This window comes from Haliotis rufescens, unplaced genomic scaffold, assembly GCF_023055435.1.
Source record: "Haliotis rufescens isolate VD_foot unplaced genomic scaffold, xgHalRufe1.0.p SCAF_7, whole genome shotgun sequence".
NCBI classification, from domain to species: domain Eukaryota; kingdom Metazoa; phylum Mollusca; class Gastropoda; order Lepetellida; family Haliotidae; genus Haliotis; species Haliotis rufescens.
This window is the reverse complement of record NW_025964361.1, coordinates 49,694,827-49,715,234: the sequence shown is the minus strand read 5'-3', so window position 1 is coordinate 49,715,234 and position 20,408 is coordinate 49,694,827. Positions and strand designations below refer to the sequence as shown.

Sequence of the window (20,408 nt, the reverse complement as noted above, 5' to 3'; positions counted from 1 at the left end):
GTGTAGATGTGGCTTTGACTCGGAAAGATGGGGCTCTGACTCGGGGAGATGGGGCTGGTACTTGTGTAGATGTAGCTGTGACTCGGGTAGATGGGGCTGGTACTTGTGTAGATGTGGCTTTGACTAGGACAGATGGGGCTGGTACATGTGTACATGTGGTTTTGACACGGGTAGATGGGGCTGTGACTCGGACAGATGGGGCTGGGACAAGTGTAGATGTGGCTGTGACTCGGGTAGATGGGGCTGGTAAAAGTGTAGATGTGGCTGTGACTCGGGTAGATGGGGCAGGTACAAGTGTAGATGTAGCTGTGACTCGGGTAGATGGGGACGGTACAAGTGTAGATGTGGCTGTGACTCGGGTAGATGGGGCTGGTACTTGTGTAGATGTGGCTTTGACTCGGAAAGATGGGGCTCTGACTCGGGGAGATGGGGCTGGTACTTGTGTAGATGTAGCTGTGACTCGGGTAGATGGGGCTGGTACTTGTGTAGATGTGGCTGTGACTCGGGTAGATGGGGCTGGTACAAGTGTAGATGTGGCTGTGACTCGGGTAGATGGGGCTGGTACTTGTGTAGATGTGGCTGTGACTCGGGTAGATGGGGCTGGTACAAGTGTAGATGTGGCTGTGACTCGGGTAGATGGGGCTGGTACTTGTGTAGATGTGGCTGTGACTCGGGTAGATGGGGCTGGTACTTGTGTAGATGTGGCTGTGACTCGGGTAGATGGGGCCGGTACAAGTGTAGATGTGGCTGTGACTCGGGTAGATGGGGCTGGTACTTGTGTAGATGTGGCTGTGACTCGGGTAGATGGGGCTGGTACTTGTGTAGATGTGGCTGTGACTCGGGTAGATGGGGCTAGTACTTGTGTAGACGTGGCTGTGACTCGGGTAGGTGTGGCTGGTACTTGTGTAGATGTGGCTGTGACTCGGGTAGATGTGACCGATACAAGTGTAGAAGTGGCTGTGACTCGGGTAGATGGGGCTGGTACAAGTGTAGATGTGGCTGTGGCTCGGGTAGATAGGGTTGGTACAAGTGTCGATATGGCTGTGACTCGGGTAGATGTGGCTGTGACTCGAGTAGATGGGGCTGTGACTCGAGTAGATGTGGCTGTGACTCGGATAGATGGGGCTGGTACTTGTGTACATTTGGCTGTGACTTAGGTAGATGGGGCTGGTACTAGTGTAGATTCTTGTACCGTTGTCAAGCATCATTTCGGACTTTCCATTCTCAGTGAGCTGACACACCCTTATATCACTGGGATATTGTTCAAAGCCGTGTTACACCAAATTTACTCACTGAAGGATATAGGACAACAATTGAATCAAAACATGTCTTTGTGCACGGGTTTACGCCAGTGTTAACTTATCACCGTTATGAAGAAACAGTGTGTTGAAGGAATACAAACTGTAGTTATAAATCAGTTCAGTAGAAGGAAGAAATCAGTGACAAGCGACGTCATTGAAACATGAGGAGGAAATACCCCCTATCGACTGAAGAGAAGGTCTACAAGTTCACTGAAATGTATACCTGTATCTTCAAGGCTTTGTTCAGATATTGATTCGTATTACATTATATTAAAAGATGTCATAATATTGGTTGATCCTGCTTGAGCCAATCCAATTGAAAGTCACACTGTTTATTATCAGGAAAACAGACGAGTGTTTATATAAGGCAGTTTAAGAAGTATTATGCTTTAGTAACACGTGACACTATAAAGGGAAAGGAGGAAGGGAAAGGTGTAAGGGGAACAGAATGTTGACACAAATCATACGGCAAAGGTGGCAGTTTACGTTTGGTAAGTACGATGTTTTTTCAAAGTATAAGTTGCAAGTCGTCTGGAGCAGTTGACAAATCATAACACCCTTATATGTTTGACGTGGCTATTCCAGGCTTTGGAAACAATGGTTTTTATATTAAATTTTATACCATCAAAATAGACAGAATCAGCTTTTTATTTATCTGGTATTATTTGTGAAACTATTATTTACAAATGTCAAACAGTGAGGTACCTTCCTACGTGTTTTTAATTATTCCAGAATCAGAATTCATGGATTTATACAAATACTCTGTGTCTCAAGGTCAACTGTTATTGTGTTTCAGAAACAATGCATGTGGAAATATTGATATTTCTCCTGCTGATGACGGATGCAACATGCACCTCTGTCAGTGGCTGTCACACCAGTTATAGTGCAGCGTACCAGGGTAACGTCACCGACTGTCAAAGACAGAATCTCACTCAAGTGCCATCAGATCTTCCAAAGGACATTGTAGGTTTGGATTTACAAAATAATCTTCTCACCCGAATATCCAACAACAGTTTTAGCGCTTTACGTGACCTGAGATTCCTTTATCTGAGTGCCAATCCGTTAAATACATTGCAGAGAGATGCTTTCAAAGGTCTTGGTAAACTGGAAGCCTTGAAAATGAGTTGTGACACGCTTTCATTGGACAAGACAACATACCCAGATGGACTGTTCGAGTATTTGGTTAGTCTGAGGCAATTGGTTCTGTTAGGAAGTATAAATAACGAAGGACAATTTCCTACTGATATTGTACAAGGTCTACACAGCCTAGAAAAGCTTTATATTAACTCCTGGCCTAAAGACGGAAAATGGCCCCAATTAGAACAGTTGAAAGACACCCTCACACTTCTGAATATCAATACCATAGGTATACCTGTTATTGGAAACACAACCTTTCAAGCTTTGCGTGATATTCCACTTAAAATATTAAATTTCAACGGTGTTGTTAGAAATATAGAAGCAGGAGCATTTTGTCCTTTTAAGAACCTAACCAATTTGCTAATTGGCCTCTCGCATGGAAGCACGACCAAGTTCGTCTCCATAACAAGAGCTCTTCGGTGTTTGGCTGGAAGACATATGGAGGAAATAATACTGTCTCGAGTTGTTACCACAGGAGAAACCAGTGTGACTCTAACAAAGGAAATGTTCGGTTATCTTGCAGATATATGTGTGAAAAAGCTAGACGTGTCTCGTAATAAGATTACACAAGTTGATGATAATGCCATAACCAATTCGACTTTCTTCAGATGTATCGAATATCTAGACTTGTCTCGAAACTTGTTGAATGGGAAATTGCTCCCTGCTGCAAAAAATATGTACATGATGGAAAATCTGAAATATCTGGATTTGTCTCGGGGTACAAAATTGAGCTTTTCTATCAGCCACAAATATAATACCACAAAACGAGGAGGGGTGTATTTTCCCATACCTCCTAATCTAAGTTATGTAAACCTCAGCAGATCTGCCAATGCTAACCATGTGCGTATCAGTTTAACACTGACACAAAGCGATCATCTATCTGTGTTAGATTTCTCTAGAAATGATCTTTTAGACATTCCGTCATATTTGAAATGTTGTAAAAATCTGAATCTCTTGGACATATCCCATATGAAGATCAGCCAGAATGTATTCAACAACACCAACATGGTGACGAATCTCCAAATATTGCTTGTTCACGATGTGACGTCAGATGATGACATGTTTGTGTCCCCATCTGAACCTTTTTTCAATGTCATGCCCAAACTAACAAGACTCGATTTGTCAGGCAATAATCTGCAGCTTATCAACAAAAATACATTGAGAAACTTTAACAAATTGGAAAACCTTTCTCTTGCACGAAATCGACTGGATGACGTAGCAGAAGATCTCCTGATGATGGCTAGGCTAAAACATTTGGATATGACATCGAATTCCCTGTCAGTCATCCGTAAACAGCAACAGACAATGCTCGATGACTTTGTTGTGAATAACGGTTCGTTCTACCTCTACCTAACAGGCAACATCTTCAGCTGCAGCTGTGGAACTCTTCACTTCATACAATGGTTACTGGAAACTGATGTCACTTTAGATCACCATGGCAACTACAGCTGCATCCTTGGTGATGGAACGTTGTCTGATACAGCTTCCTTTTATGCAAGCAGGACATTTCAGTGGAGAACATGTGTTGGTCAGTTCTGGTTGGCGGTGGCCATAGTTGGAAACTTGGTTGCACTGTTGTCTTTACTTGTAGCTTTTCTTTTCAAGAAATATTTCCCCAAAATAGAACACCGCGTATTGGATATCCTTGGTTATAACCCAAGACGCCGACCACAAAGGGAGGATTTTGATTATGATGCCTACATATGCTATGAGAGTGCTGAGTATCATTGGCCATGTCATTGTCTCTTCAAGGAGCTCCCCAAAGTCTCCCCTGGTATAAGACTGTACCTGCCCGACTTACATGACCCTGTAGGGTGTTCCCAGGCTGAAGTGACCATTAATACTTTGTCGAGAAGCTGGAAGATTGTTATCGTGCTTACAGAGAACTTCCTGAGAGACGAGTGGATACACTTTACTGTCCTGTCTATTGTGAGGCTGATGTCCGTGAACAACGCAATCACGGACCGGGTCCTGCTTCTGTACAGGGATATGCCCTTGGCAGCGAGAGCTCGAGTTCCTCGTCTTCTCCTCAACGTGGTTTCAGAGGAACACATTCTGGACGTGGAGGAACACCCCCAGTTCTGGACACATCTGTGTCAGCGTATCCTCAACGCTGATCCCGCAGCCTTATTCTAAAGCTTAACATTTGATGTTTAATACAATATATTTAATAACTTTACGACAATGTCAAAAGTGAGATTAGTTCTGTTCATGAGGAAATTGACTGAAAGTTCGAAGCATATGAAAGAAAGGTACAAAGTTTCCAACAAATATACTGAGGGGTTATAAATGGGAAACAAATGTATAATGCTGTTGACAATTTTGTAGTCATAAAGAACCTGAATGTTCACACCCACGAGGATAAGGATTCGCGAGTGACAAAGAACAAGGTGTTGGCGCTTCTGCCTGACGATCTGGAACTACGCAAACAATGTTAAAATGAAAGGAAGGAGGCCTAGAGGAAATATACCCACGTTTAGTCAGAGCAACTATGGATTCTTTGGAAGCAAAAGCTGAAGTTATGAAGGCTAAATCTACGCTGAAAGTATCTCGTAAACATGGGGTTATTATACTGAACATTGCACAACACCTGAGGAGTGAATGAAGCCCTACATCAAGATGTGAGGTTGCAGTACGCGTGATTGACTACATAACAGACTCTTTTAACGTTTCCATGGGTACTAAGCAAGGTTGCAAATTGTCACAACTCTATTTTCTCTATATATAAATGATGTTGCCAAGTTGATAACAACTCACAAATGGGGTGTACCATTGGATAACGAATGTTACCCATTTTGTTATACGCTGATGATAATGCGTTGTTAGCTCAAAATAAAAAATATCTGCAACATATGTTAGATATTGTAAGTACTTGGTGTTTAAAATGGTGTATTAGTATTAATGACAAAATCAAAATTGTCTGTTTTCGGGAAAAAAAATCTATTTTTAGATCTTGTTATAAGTTTTATTGTTACAATACTCACATTTCTTATGACAGCGCTTATCGTCATTTAGGATTGTGTTTAAAAGAATATTTAGACATGCACAAGACTGTGAAAGAGCTTTGTTAGTCCGCTAGTAGAGCGTTATCTGCTCTGTACACTAAGTATATTTATGCTGTTGGAATGTCACATTATGTTTTTTTACGAAGTTGTATAAATCGCTGGTAGAACCAGTTTTGTTTTATGGTGCCATTATATGGGTCTTTCATAGTTTTAAAGAAGTTGAAGTTGTGCAAAATAAGGCTGCCTGAATGTATCTTGGTTTAAGTAAACATGCACCTGTTCTTGCAAGTAGAGGGGATATGGGCTGGTATTCTGCCTGATATTATTGTTTGGATGTTTTACCACTTCTTACTCGAAATCAGACTGGGTGTTAAATGCTGTGTTGGGTATATTAAAAACGTTTTATTTCAGGATGACGTAGTTAATTTTCACACTTCGTTTTGGAATGTTAAGTGTAATGTAAATGGAAATAAGTTAAGTACTTGCAGAAAATTTAAGTTTACACCTGCTGTTGAATTCTATGTTAAAAATATTATGTATAGAGACCACCGCCGTCTTTTAGCCAAGTTTAGATGTTGAATTTTACCTTTGTTTGTTGAGGGGGGCACGGATGGCCAAGTCGTCAAAGGCGCCGCGATTCGCTGTGCAGAGTTGCGTCCCTTGGGCACGCCAGAAACCTATGATTGTAGGTTCGAATCCGGGTTCGCCCAAATTATGGTTTTCTAGGTTTGTCAGCACCATACCCGTGCTCGAGGGTTTCACCAAAGTGGTAAACGTCTGAGACCTGCATCACTTCGGGCTTACCTCCCACATTAAGCTCACACGCCGTGATATAACTGGAATACTGTTAAAAGCGGCGTTAAACCCAACTCACTCACTCCCTCACTTTGTTTGTTGAGACAGGTAGATGTTCCAAACCTTCTATACATCTATCGGAAAGGTTATGTAAATATTGCGATTGTGATTTGGTGGGAGATAAATGTCACTTTTTACTACATGGCAGTTTTATGATGATTTCCGGTATGATTTATATTGCGCAGCTCAAAAAAAACCTGAAGTTTAATGTGATATGCGAAGAAGACAAATTTATTCATTTAATGAATTCAAACGTTTTACCAAAGTTGCTTGCCGCAACGCCTTGTTTAAGAGACGACAGTTGTCACCATGATTATTTAATTTGCTCTCTCGTTCTTTATTGTCCTGTGAGTCTTCTGAATTCGTAGCTAAATTTCCCACCTCTTACATTATATGTATGTATATATTTTGTTTATGTTGTATATAGTGTCTTTGTCTGGCTGGACGCACTCCATACACCTTTTGTGTTATGCGTCAATTTTATATTGTACATGTTGTGCATGTGACACTTTAATAAACGTTTTACAATCAACATCGTTCAGTTTTCTTAACCTTTCTGTAAAATTTAATCCTGACCTTACCGTTTTTGTTAACAGAGAGATCACTGTGGTCGCAAAGGAAATTCTTATAAAATGCATCACTGTACCTACGAAGTGCAAAACAAGCAAATTCTGCTTGGATATTGTGTCAGTGACGACTTCAAACAATAGAGCAACGTCACGGTCGAAATAAGAATTGATAACCGCGACGAACATACAACATATTAAGGTGGCACGTGGTATTGTGGACAGCGTACAGGTCACAAATCAACTGAAGTTAAGCAACGTTGGTGGCGGAGAGTAGTTGGATGGGTGATTGCGTTCGGCAGCTTGACTCCTGAAGTACATTGTGCAGGCTTAGGCAAGTGTGTCTTGGTTCACATGCCTTTTTCATCCAGCAGTGAATGGGTCTCCGGTAGAATGAGATGGTAATGTTAACCTTAATATAACTGTTAACCGTCAAGCTCCTCAGTCAACTTAGGTTGTATACTCATCAGGGAGATGAGAATGCACTGATTCATCTTTAGTGTTCTGAGCGTTCTTATGGTATCCAAAAATGTTCTGTTCGAGTGTTCTGCAGACCTCATTATACCTATAGACATATCTGTATCTGTATACAGCATACGCATATAGTTCGATTGTGTAGTCTGTCTGTAGTAGATGTTTATTAAGGTATTACTAATAAAGAATATATGAAGAAATTAAAGTGTGTGACGTGCTTGTTCGGTTTAATTAAATGTAGATTTCGAAGACGTATCCAATTAAAACGAAGTTGACCTTATACAAAACACGAGTTATGATGGGATTGAGTATCTTCCATCTGTCTGGTCACCTTGTGGTTTAATAATGCAAAACGCATTATTATATCACTGGATCAGTGAGAATTCAAATTTCTCATCTTGTTTCCACTCGTGTACACAACCAAGCATGTATGGCAGACATTAGACGGTTTACAATATCATCCTACCGGGTACCCATACGCCGATGCTGGAACAGGGGCGTTCTGTAACCCGTGCAGCTGCGTTTTCTTGGGGCTGTGTCTAGAATATCTTGGAAACAAGCCTCAGAGGGTGTTAATCCCTTCTCCTAAATTCCACCGTCAGTGTCGCTTACTGTCATGAATTCCACCGTCAGTGCCGCTTACTGTCATGAATTCCACCGTCAGTGCCGCTTACTGTCATGAATGGAAATACGTTTCTACCTGTTCCAATATAAACACCATACAGTCTACCATAGTCTCATTTGCAACTTCCATGGGAATACTCAGCAGTGGGGTGATCAGGAGATTTCATGTAGATCATAGTCAAGGAAGAGAATATATGGATCTCAAGTTCTTAATGATTAAACGTCACTCACAACGTATGCTACAGAAAGTGCTGGTTTATCCTCAATTAGGGCTACTGAAAGTAAACAAAATGCGTCTTAATCGTACAATCGAACCTGCTTTTGGCAGAGGTTTCTTTGGAATGTGGACATGATCTGTTGCTTATGTCAATATTTAGTTTGTTTGTGATGGTAAAATAGCTCTCGCAATAAGTAGCATCAGCAGAGAAGGTTGCTGTACTTATTATATCCACGACAAATAGATAGCTTGCGTAGTGATGGTGAAAGTTATACAAGGACGCTACTCTTGCGCACTCGTAACCGGACATGGTACAGATTTAAACCATTTTTCAGCCACCCCCTGTTTGCTAAAAGCGATAAGCTTGCGTCGCACACAGACAGTGGAACCAAATTAGAAACGCCTCCCCTTTTTCGATCTCCTGATATTCTTCCTGTGAATTAGAATGATTGGTGAGTGTTCTAATTGGTGTATTCACTGATATATTGATTACATATGGGAACGTCTATCCTGCCAATACTTTAGGAGGTTGTTTGTGCTTCCTTGATCACCCTCGATCTGATACTGTAGTTCCTTTGTAGCCAATACATCAACCAACAAATCCTTACAGCTTACATAGATCAATTAGCAACCGTGACTTTATTTGTACAGAGCCATACTAGGTGTCTGTTTTGGACAAGCTTTAATGGTAGACAACGAACAGGTCCTCACAAAGCTTTAGATGGAGTAGGAATGCTTGACAACGGTAAAAGGATCTATACCGAAACATCGCTTTTCACAGTATTAAAGAAGTTGTTATCCATAAAATTGTGTCTATCTTTGGTCCTTCAAATGTTCCATTTGCCCTCTCTAATATTTGGTAGAGACAAAGCAGTCCTAACTTTGTATGGCTGAGTAGCTGTAACACCTCCGTCTGTAATATTCCAATATCATCACGGTAGCATGTTAATAACCGAGTCTGGACAATGCAAACCAATGACAGACTTGGTAATTATCCCGGGCATTCCGCATGATGACACGCGATCAGACAAGTCACAGAGGCTGACAAAACGATCCATCTCATTAGATTCTTAAACTAACTGCAATATCTGCTGATGCTACTTGTTGCGAGAGCTATTTTACCATCACAAACAAACTGAATATAGACATAAGCAACAGATCATGTCCGCATTCAAAAGAAACCTCTGCCAAAATATCTCTCTCTCTCTCTCTCTCTCTCTCTCTCTCTCTCTCTCTCTCTCTCTCTCTCTCTCTCTCTCTGGAAGCAAAAGCCTGACACTTTTTCCACACACAACACTTTGAAGATGCAGGATCAAACAAACAGTGCAAGAATGTTTCCATCTTCATCCTGTGCCGTATCTTAAACGTGTTGTGGTGTGTTACATCAACGCGACTTTCGCGGAAACCAAAGTGTGTTAACAGCGACAGGCTGTGCGCACATGAAGAACACAAAAGAACAGACAGCTCTGCATTTAGCCGCATTAAAACAGTGTGAGGATTGTGTCAGGCTGTTGCTCCCAGAGTCTGATGTTAATGCTCAGGATGAAAATGGTAACACATTCTTGCACTATTTGTCGCAGAAACATGTTTCTCATGAAACATTACAATTCATTTTTGAGAAGGGATCAGATTGTAATGTAAAGAACAAAATGTGACAAACAGCTCTGTATGTCGCTTTCTCACAGCAGTTGGGAGAATGTGTCAGATTTGTTTGGCCATCTGCGATAAATGGTCAAGATAGAAATGGCAAAACAATCTTGCACCGCTTGCTTGTTGATACACACTTGTACAATCATGGACATCATCGAGTATTGCAACTTCTTATTGAGATGGGGGCGAATGGGCATTTGAAAAACAACAAAGGAAAAACAGCTCTGCACTTGGGAGACATTGTGAAGAATGTGTCATGCTCTTGTTACCAGTGTCAGATGTAAATGATCAGGATGAAGGTGGGGAAATGGCTTTACACTATCTGAATCATGATGTTCATGTATACACTGGCAATGTATCTAATACGCATGACTGACATAGTATTCTAAAGGCCCTTATTGAGATGGGGGCGAATGGGCATTTGAAAAACAACAAAGGAAAGACAGCTCTGCACTTGACAGCAAAAAAAAAACAGTGTGAAGAATGTGTCAGTCTCTTGTTACAAGTTTCAGATGTAAATGCTCCGGATGAAGACGGTAAAATAGCTTTACTCTATCTTAATCATCTAGCTGAGTACATTGTCGATGAATCAAATATGCATGACTGCCATGACGCTCTAAATGCCCTTATTGAGAAGGGGGCGGATGTGCACATGACGGTGTCAAGTGTGAAGTGTGTCAAACAGTTACTCCCAATATCGGATATAAATATCCAGGACGAATATGGGAACTAGTATAGTATCTACAGTTCTAATGAACTAGTTCTACACAAATGCTCAGAAATACTACAATCCTTTATTGATGGGAGAGTAGATGCCAAGTTGAAAAATAACAAGGGACAAACAACTTTGCATTTAGCAGCGAAATGTTCAAAATGCATCAGACTGTTGCACTGTCTCCGTGGGTCCCAATCTGCCTTATCAGATTCACGCAAAGGCGACTGTCATGTAACGGTACAATTCCTTCTGGAGCATGGTGCAAATAGACTCATGAAGAACAAACAAGGACAGACACCACTGTATTTTGCAGCATCAAAGAAGTGTGCAGAATGTGTGAACTTATTCAAAAAACACACATATTCAAAAAAGGAGAGAAAGCATTACACAGGTTAATAGCATGGTATCCGTACACAGAGGCTGTGAGGATGTTGTTACAAGTGTCTGATGTTAATGCTCAGGATAAAGATGGCAACACTGCTTTGCATTATATACTTGAGAGTGCATATACACAGTGTTCTGATCAGGCACATCGTTCTTCGGAAAGAAGTTTTTGGCATGAAACACTGCGACTCTTCATTGAGAAAGGGGCAGATGGACATTTGAAAAAAATAAGAAAGGACAGACAGCTTTACACATCATAGCAAGGTATCAGTGTACAGAGCCTATCAAGATGTTGTTGCTGCAAGTGTTTGATGTAAATGCTCAAGATGAAGATGGTCAGACGCCCCTACATTACATATTTGGTGAAAGGCAGGAAAGGTATGGTTCCACAACATCGCATGGACATGTCTGGCATGACATATTGCAACTTCTTATCATGAAGGGGGCAGATGGACATGTGAAGAACAGTGAACACTGTGACATATGTATCAGGCTGTTGCTATCTGTGTCTGATATAAATGTTCAAGATGAGGATGGTAACTCTTTACAACTTTACACTATCTATATAACTCCTGATTGATGAGGGAGCGGAAGGACATATCAAGAACAAGAATGGACGAACGCCTCTGCATTTAGCAGCATCAAAACACTGCACAGAGTGTGTGAGGCTACTGCTGCCCCTGTCTGATATGCATTCTCAGGATACAAAGGCTGTGAGGATGTTGATACATTGGCGACTCTTCATTGAGAAGGGGGCAGTTTGACACTTGAAGAACAACACAGGAGAGACGGTGTTACACATCATAGCAAGGCATTGGTATACAAAGGCTGTGAGGATGTTGATACATTGCGACTCTTCATTGAGAAGGGGGCAGATGGACACTTGAAGAACAACACAGGAGAGACGGTGTTACACATCATAGCAAGGCATTGGTATACAAAGGCTGTGAGGATGTTGATACATTGCGACTCTTCATTGAGAAGACAGACAGTTCTGAACTTGGTAGAAAATAGACGGTGTAAAGATTGTGACAGCCTCCTATCACCAATTCTTACTGCAAATGGTCAGTGTGAGGGTGAGACAGCTGAACACAGCATTAAGTGAATATACAATATCCGGCATCATGACAGTATACGTCCTTTTTCAGAATCAGATTGAATGTTCTCCGACCGCGCGGACCAACGAATTACTAAAACGGCCCAAAATAGAAACATTTTAACCCAAAGAGGTACTTATTTCCTTGATTTGGACACTACGGTCCTTAGACAGTGTTCATGGACAAACAGGCACAGTGCTACTTGTAGGACTTGACTACTGTACAGTAATAATTCATGTCCATGAATAGCTGTGTCACCACGATATGTTGAACACTATCTCCTTCCGATTTATATGTGTAATGTTTTAATTTACACAACCAAGGAAGTGTTATTGTACGTCCGCAGCTGGTTACATGGAAAACTGATACCTAAACAGAAAGTGTACATGGTTGCTGGTTTTCTGTGCATCAAAGCACCACGTGTGGAAATTTTCCTGTGAATTTGTAGATTCTACCATTTGTTGTTCGTAGTGTATACCTAATTGGAAATCATGAATGATATTCTGGTTTCTACAAACATGCAGTTAATAGTGCATCTTCCCGAGGCAAGTGAGTTACTCGTAACTGACTATAGCCGAACTAGGCTGGTATTATGGAATTACATTTTGGCTGGACTAACGAGTTTATGCATAGTCCAATCAAAATCGCGCACCGAAATCGAAATCCGGTTCGTAAAGTGTCATGCTGATTTCGGTCGACTGCAGGATTTGCAAAGCATGTGCACCGCTAACTCGTTGTCAACATATATTTTCTAAATCTTTTCATGTTTTTAATCAAGGTGCTCACGTGATTTGAGGCACTTCGCGATGTAAGACTCGTTTTATCACAATATAGATCTTGATTATCGATCAGATCGTCTTGACTGGGCGCCACCGTTTTGTTTGAAGCAAATGCAAGTGATACGAGAGGTTGAATATGAGTGGTCAATAGGAGAGACATAGAAAGGACATAACTCGTAATAGCCACTGGTGGCCCTACGATCGAGCCCAGGAATTCCAGCCTAGTTCGGCAAGGGTGGAAACTGGACTTTTACAGTCAGTTAACTCTCTTGCCTCGGGAAGATGTTAATAGTAATGACTCTGGTGTGTGTATTCCTATGACTTTTGTAGTGTCTTTTGTATATACTGTTGTAAACGTATACTCCAAAGCCTGTTTAGTTTTGTCCACTCCTGGACGCTCATCCCCTGACACCTTGGTCAGAGAATTGCTAATTGGTGTGGACTTGATTCTCCTTTAAACCCTCTATTGCCACATCTCCTTCAAAGCCGAAAGTTCAGTGGAGTAACATCGAAGTATTTCAGACCTATCTCCTTCAAAGCCGAAAGCTTATGAATGTATGCAAGCTATTGCAGTGTTTCCCTTCTTTCACAGTGAGTGAGTGAGTTTGGTTTAAAGCCGCTTTTAACAGTTTTCCAGTTATATCACGGCGTGTCAGCTTAATGTGGGAGGAAAGACCGAAGTGATGCAGGTCTCAGACGTTTACCACTTCGGTGAAACCCACGAGTACAGGTATGGTGCTGAACCTAGAAACATAATCGGGGTGAACCGGGATTCGAACCCACAATCATAGGTTTCTGGCGTGCCCAAGGGACGCAACTCTGCACAGAATCGCGACACACACACACACACACACACACACACACACACACACACACACACACACACACACACCCTTCTTTCACAGGTGGGATCACAAGTATATCGACCGCCTCCGTGGTCTTGTGGTAGAGCGTCCGCCCGGAGAGCGGAAGGTCCGGGGTTCGATCCCCGACCGCGTCATACCAAAAGACGTTAAAAGATGGCACTTGTTGTTACCCTGTCTGGCGCTCGGCATTAAGGGGCTAAAACAAGGACTGGTCGGCTCGGAGTCAGTATACTGTGTCTGAGTGGGGTATTCATGTTAAACTGCGACATGGTATCTCAGTGAGCTAGCACTATAAATCGGCATCAGTCCGGACTAGTACAAGCAGCCACACAAACACACACACGTACATGCACGTCGCTATATAAGTGCAATAATCTTGGACGCGACGTTAAACCCCATTTCACCTCACCTCACCTCACAAGTATATCATGTGTGGAAACGTCATGACTGGCCACATGTTGTATATGTATGTCATGTTTGTGGTTCTATGTGAGCAGTGCGATGTGTGAATAACCTTTAGTAGCATATTTTACAGTTGTGCCCATTGCATATTTGTATCACCGTTTCCACCGAACCGTCATCCATAGGAAACGCGAATCGCAAAACACAAAGATGTATGATCCATAACTTATGTATTTTCAAAGGTCGGTTTAATAGTGATGTCGATCTTCATACAAGAAGGTCACTACCGGTCGGATTGTTCATGTCGTCGCCAATGAGACGTCACTAGAATTCGCTAGTGTAAATGTGTATATGGATTAAGTGTAGGTTCGAGTATAGACACACTTAAGATATTGATGTTATGTCTCTAAATACCCCTTCTCGAAAACCTTTTATGCTATTCACGAAATTCGAAAAGATGATCATGTTTAATGTGATGGAAATATTTTGAAAATTAGATAATATGTTGAAAATATTCATGTACTATTATACACCTGATAAATATGTCTATGTACTGGTTTTAATATATTGTATTTGAACTAAAAAGGGAGTCTTATGACACACCGTGATAAATGAGATTATGTAACAGTTACTCTATATTACACCATATGTGCAGTCTTTCCTTACACCAAATGTACAGTTTTTTCCTTATACCACATATGTAGTTTTTCCTTATACCATATGTACAGTTTGTCCTTACACCAAATGTATGTTTTTTCCTTAAACCATATGTACATCTTTTCCTCAACCATATGTACAGTTTTCCTCAACCATATGTACAGTTTTCCTCAACCATATGTACAGTTTTCCTCAACCATATGTACAGTTTTCCTCAACCATATGTACAGTTTTCCTTGACCATATGTACAGTTTTCCTTAACCATATGTACAGTTTTCCTCAACCATATGTACAGTTTTTCCTTATACAATTTGTACAGTTTCTTCTTTCACCAAATGTACAGTTTCTCCTTATACCAAATGTACAGTTTTAGGTGCTTTATATGTTGGACATGCATGGTTTAAGTATGTTAGGCCACTCAGACCCCAGTGTCTAATCATTAAAATGCTGTGCACCTTGTGGTTTAATTACCATTAATATTTCAACAATCAGACACTGGGTCCTCATGGTCTAACCCAGACATACATGATACGATTTGGTTGGTTGGTTGGTTGTTTAACGCCGCACTCAGCAATAGTAATGCTATATAACGGAGGTCTGTAAATAATGGAGTCTGGACCAGACAATCCAGTGATTGATATCATGAGCATCGATCCTCGCAATGTGGGATCGATGACATGCCTCAACCAAGTCAGCGATCGAGCCTGACCACCCGATCCCGTTAGTCGCCTTTTACGAAAAGCATAGTCGCGTTTTACGGCAAGCATGGGTTGCTGAAGATCTATTCTACCCCGGATCTTCACGGGTCTACATGATACGAACATACATTACATTATAATATAGAAATAAACCTTACACTGGGAAAAATCATGAAATGTAAAGTCCCACACTGTGACACATGCCTTGTGGTTTTATGTGAGCGGTCCGATGTGTGAATAACCTTTAGTAGCATATTTTACAGTTGTGCCCATTGCATATTTGTATCACCGTTTCCACCGAACCGTCATCCATAGGAAACGCGAATCGCAAAACACAAAGATGTATGATCCATAACTTATGTATTTTCTAAGGTCGGTTTAATAGTGATGTCGATCTTCATACAAGAAGGTCACTACCGGTCGGATTGTTCATGTCGTCGCCAATGAGACGTCACTAGAATTCGCTAGTGTAAATGTGTATATGGATTAAGTGTAGATTCGAGTATAGACACACTTAAGATATTAATGTTATGTGTCTAAATACCCCTTCTCGAAAACCTTTTATGCTATTCACGAAATTCGAAAAGATGATCATGTTTAATGTGATGGAAATATTTTGAAAATTAGATAATATGTTGAAAATATTCATGTACTTTTATACACCTGATAAATATGTCTATGTACTGGTTTTAATATATTGTATTTGAACTAAAAAGGGAGTCTTATGACACACCGTGATAAATGAGATTATGTAACAGTTACTCTATATTACACCATATGTGCAGTCTTTCCTTACACCAAATGTACAGTTTTTTCCTTATACCACATATGTAGTTTTTCCTTAAACCATATGTACAGTTTTTCCTTAAACCATATGTACATCTTTTCGATAGTCATGAGATTAAGTTAAATTGGCTCTACACCTACACCTTTCCAATATCCTCATGGGCTATAGTAAATTTTATCCATTATTAATTAATATTGATGTTTCGTTTAATACAACTCATGACTATCGTTGAATCGCATAGTCATTTTGGCATAAAAAATTCCATCTGTAGTAGCAGTATAGGTATATAAATCCGGCTCCAGTGGAAGTGAGCCAGAACCCCCATTACCTATACTACTTCAGAGTGTTATGTGCATGAGTTGTCCTAGAGGAGGCTGGTTTCTGTTTCTTGCTCGTGGCTTTGATAATTAATATGGTGAGACTTTTGAGAAGTATTCCAGAAATACATTTCATCCTTGGTTTAGGTTTTCAGTCTGAGATTAGTTTTGAAATGACCCCACCAAAGTGGTTTCAATTCTTTCTACAGAAATCACACCTCTTGGCTGCTCATGGGCGTCATCAATGTGAGCTCACTTCATGTGGCCTTGCCTATAACTATTGTGGATCCATTATCCTTAAACATCTTATGCTAAACAAAACACATGGAAAACAAATATTGACACAAAATGTTACTTCAACAAAACAAGAAAATCTAATTATATTCAACGTCAATATTGAAGGGTCATCTTGAAATACGTATGTAGGGTGTCAAATTTGAACATATGACAACAAGCGTCCTGTTGCTTTTGCCAATGTCACACTGATTGGATGCTTTAATGAAACCGAAAAAAAAGACAACCGTTAAAAACACAATCTCATTAAAATCAGATCTAAGTTCTTTGCTGCCGCTAAGCAAAGATCTGAGGATATCCCATTACGGGTCACGTCACGTGTACGTATAATACATGAGAAATAAAAGTCAATGTTGGTATAAAATGTTTCATTCCAGATGCAACTGAACTGCACTCTATAGTTGAAAATGCTACGTTTTAACCCTTATTGTCTGATCCCTCAATAATGACAGATTTATGTTGCCACAGAAATCTTACCATACCATACTGCCTCTACATCACTCATTTTCAATTTAACCATTATTATCTGCAGCTTTGTTCATGTGTCCCTGGATTTCTGAAGCTATATGTAGTAAGGAAAAGAATTTATGGATGTCATCTTTATTATGAGGAACAAACAATGTTTCGGAGTATATACTTACTCCTTTATCAGGTGAAGGAGTAAGCATATACTCCGAAACGTTGTGTTCCTCATAATAAAGAAGTTGACATCCATAAATTCTCTTCCTTATGTGTATCAATTCTAAATGCCTTTCAGAGGCTATATGTAGTGATCTTTATTCCATAGACCTTGAGAAAGACGAGAATATATGTTATTGTTTTCATATTTTATTCAAAATTCTGCAAAACTGTACATCATACAGTGCATGCTCTTTGTAAAGAATCAGGATATTGTCGGACTCTCTCTCATAAAATATTACATGTATTCTTACCAACACTGAAGTGAGTGACAATGTAATGTAGACGTCCATGAACAGGCAACACATGGACCGGAACAGCCATTGTCAGGTATAACTATGTTGCCATCACTGTAATGGACTACCAAGGAACAAAGCTGTGTACACCTTGTGGTGGGAGAAGAACACAATGCAGACATTTTCTTCTCTGTTTATCTGTCAATCCCCTGTATATTTAGCTGGGAGAAGACACTGTGGAAATCATGTATACCTTACCATGTAAATGGGAAGTACACAATGTTCACAGAACCTTGTAGTCACCAATACCTTGCATATTCATCTGGGAGGTATACCTTATATTCATCTGCAAGGTATACCTTATAATCAGCTAGGGGTATACCTTACCATGTAATCAGCAAGTAGTGTTGACAGTACATTGTCGTCACCAATACCCTGCATTATATGCTGTCAATTGATAGTGTATAAATTAAGTATACCATACAAAGTCTTTGTAAATATCCATTATTACTATATAAACACCTCTCTAAAATTTGATTTGACTGCAAAGGACAATTTTGTTTAAATCCATTCAGCTGATGTCTGTATGGTTTCCATGTGTTAGATAATATATGTGTATCTCTCCTAAACTTAAATGACCTCATAGTTTCCTGATTAGAGATGATCCCCACAAACAAATTGAACAATACTAGCATCAGACAGGTCTCTGTACTGTCTTGGGATCAGTAGCATCATGTGACAAGGAAATCAGTTCCTTCAATAATGTAATATTATAATAGATATTACAAGTAATAAGTCATAACTTCAAATAATGTCAGAAATAAATAACAATTCACTTCAAGGCATAAAAACATATCAAAATATTTGAATCAATGTATATTTGTGGAAATTGATCAATTGATTTGGCGTTTCACATGCATACATCACCTTAACAAAAACTTCAGGTTACTCATGTGTATTTGTAACTGAGCATAATATTGTGGCTAACAAGTTAACAGCATTGACTACCCATTCACATACTCAGGTTAGTATACTGTGGAATGTTAGTTAACATGCCTTGTTGAAGGGATATTTTGAGCAAAATGCTGATTTAATAAAATTCAAGTCGTGACTGTAAATGATATAGCAAGGCTATGGCCAGCTACGAAGTGCCTTTCACCAATCTCAGTGCAGACTGCTAACTAAAGCCATGTGTGAAACCAACACATTGTCTCTGTGAACTTAGGCTATACAATAAACCAGTGTGTTTCATACCCATGGGGGTTCTACATTAGTGTGTTAAAATGTGTCATGTACTCTGTCCTACAAAGTGATAAAAACGCATGCCTGTCATTACTGCTATACGCCCACTATTCTTGGAGTTGGGCTTTGTCAAAACATCTTAGAAACCTTTCTTGCATTAATGCTTTGTCTGTCACCAAATCTCTTTGGACATATGCTAGTCAGTATGTAACACAGTTATACAATGCATGGGCGGATACAGCTTTTTTTAAAAGGGGGGGTGCACAATTAAGATCTATTTATTGTCTTTGGTGGTAATTTATACAGAAATAAAGATTTATTTCGAAATAAAAAGGGGGAGTGCGCACCCCCCCACCCCCCTCTGTATCGGCCCATGCAATGCTTGTTGCTACAGTTCAGGCTATTCACAGCAAACATCATTATTCTACCAATACATGTAATTGATTTTTCATGCATCACTATATCTAAACTTTGCAGATCATATATAAAGGCACTTTAAGACTGGATTACATTCACAACAAGGGTTTAACTGAGGAACCAGGTCATCCAGACTTCATAAATATACATCAACCTGTGAGGCGTTGGAAAACAGCTGCACAATTGTAATCACAATACGACTTTACCTTCTCTTTGCAAGCAGGTTTGGCATAACGTCGCTTTGAACAATATTTCAGTTATATCACTATGTGTCAACCAAATGTGGGACGAAAGCCCCAAAGTGATGCAGATCTTGGTGTTTGCCACTTTCGGGAAAGCCACAGGCAAGGATAGGATGGAAACAAAACAATAATAATAATCATGGTGAATCTGCAATCATCGGTAAATCCTGGCTAAGAGAAGGGAAGCAACTCAGCACAACAAATTACAGTACCTTCACAGAGTAGGCAACCAGTGCCCATGCCTTCCATTAAATCTGTCACTGATTGTTACCAAATACTATGAAGGAATAATAATGATTATTTTTTTCAATATGATTAACAAATATATTCAGTTTTGACTTTGCAGGAAAGATATCAATTTTGCTTGTGACAAAATTCTAAAGAAAATAGCCCTTCAGATGTACAACTTAATTACAAATAATTCAATTTGATGAATGCTGACTGCGACAACCGTACACTGAAGTAATGATATATAGGTGCATTTAAGCTTGGACCAATAACAGAATATAAACGTTAAACAACAACATCTAGTAGTCAACATCTAATATCGATACATTGAATCAAAATAACATTCTCAACCTTAGACGACTATCAATCAAGTTGTACATATCTTCAAACAACCAGTGACAGCCACCGTAAAGATACTACCTCAGCATGTCATATAGCAAGACACTCACAGCACCCAGCATGCTGCATGTACATAACACAGCACCTTGTGAACCACAAACAAATAGTATGTTTGCCTTAAGTGGAGTCCACACTGTCTA

General features: G+C 40.0%; 1 protein-coding gene across 1 annotated transcript; it reads left to right on the top strand.

Annotated features, from left to right (window-relative positions):
• Positions 1-2,078: 2,078 nt before the first annotated feature.
• LOC124110481 (CD180 antigen-like) lies at positions 2,079-6,157 on the top strand. The gene has a single exon (XM_046469867.2). The coding sequence runs from the start codon at positions 2,103-2,105 to the stop codon at positions 4,572-4,574; it is 2,472 nt and encodes an 823-aa protein (XP_046325823.2). The 5' UTR covers positions 2,079-2,102; the 3' UTR covers positions 4,575-6,157.
• Positions 6,158-20,408: the final 14,251 nt, after the last annotated feature.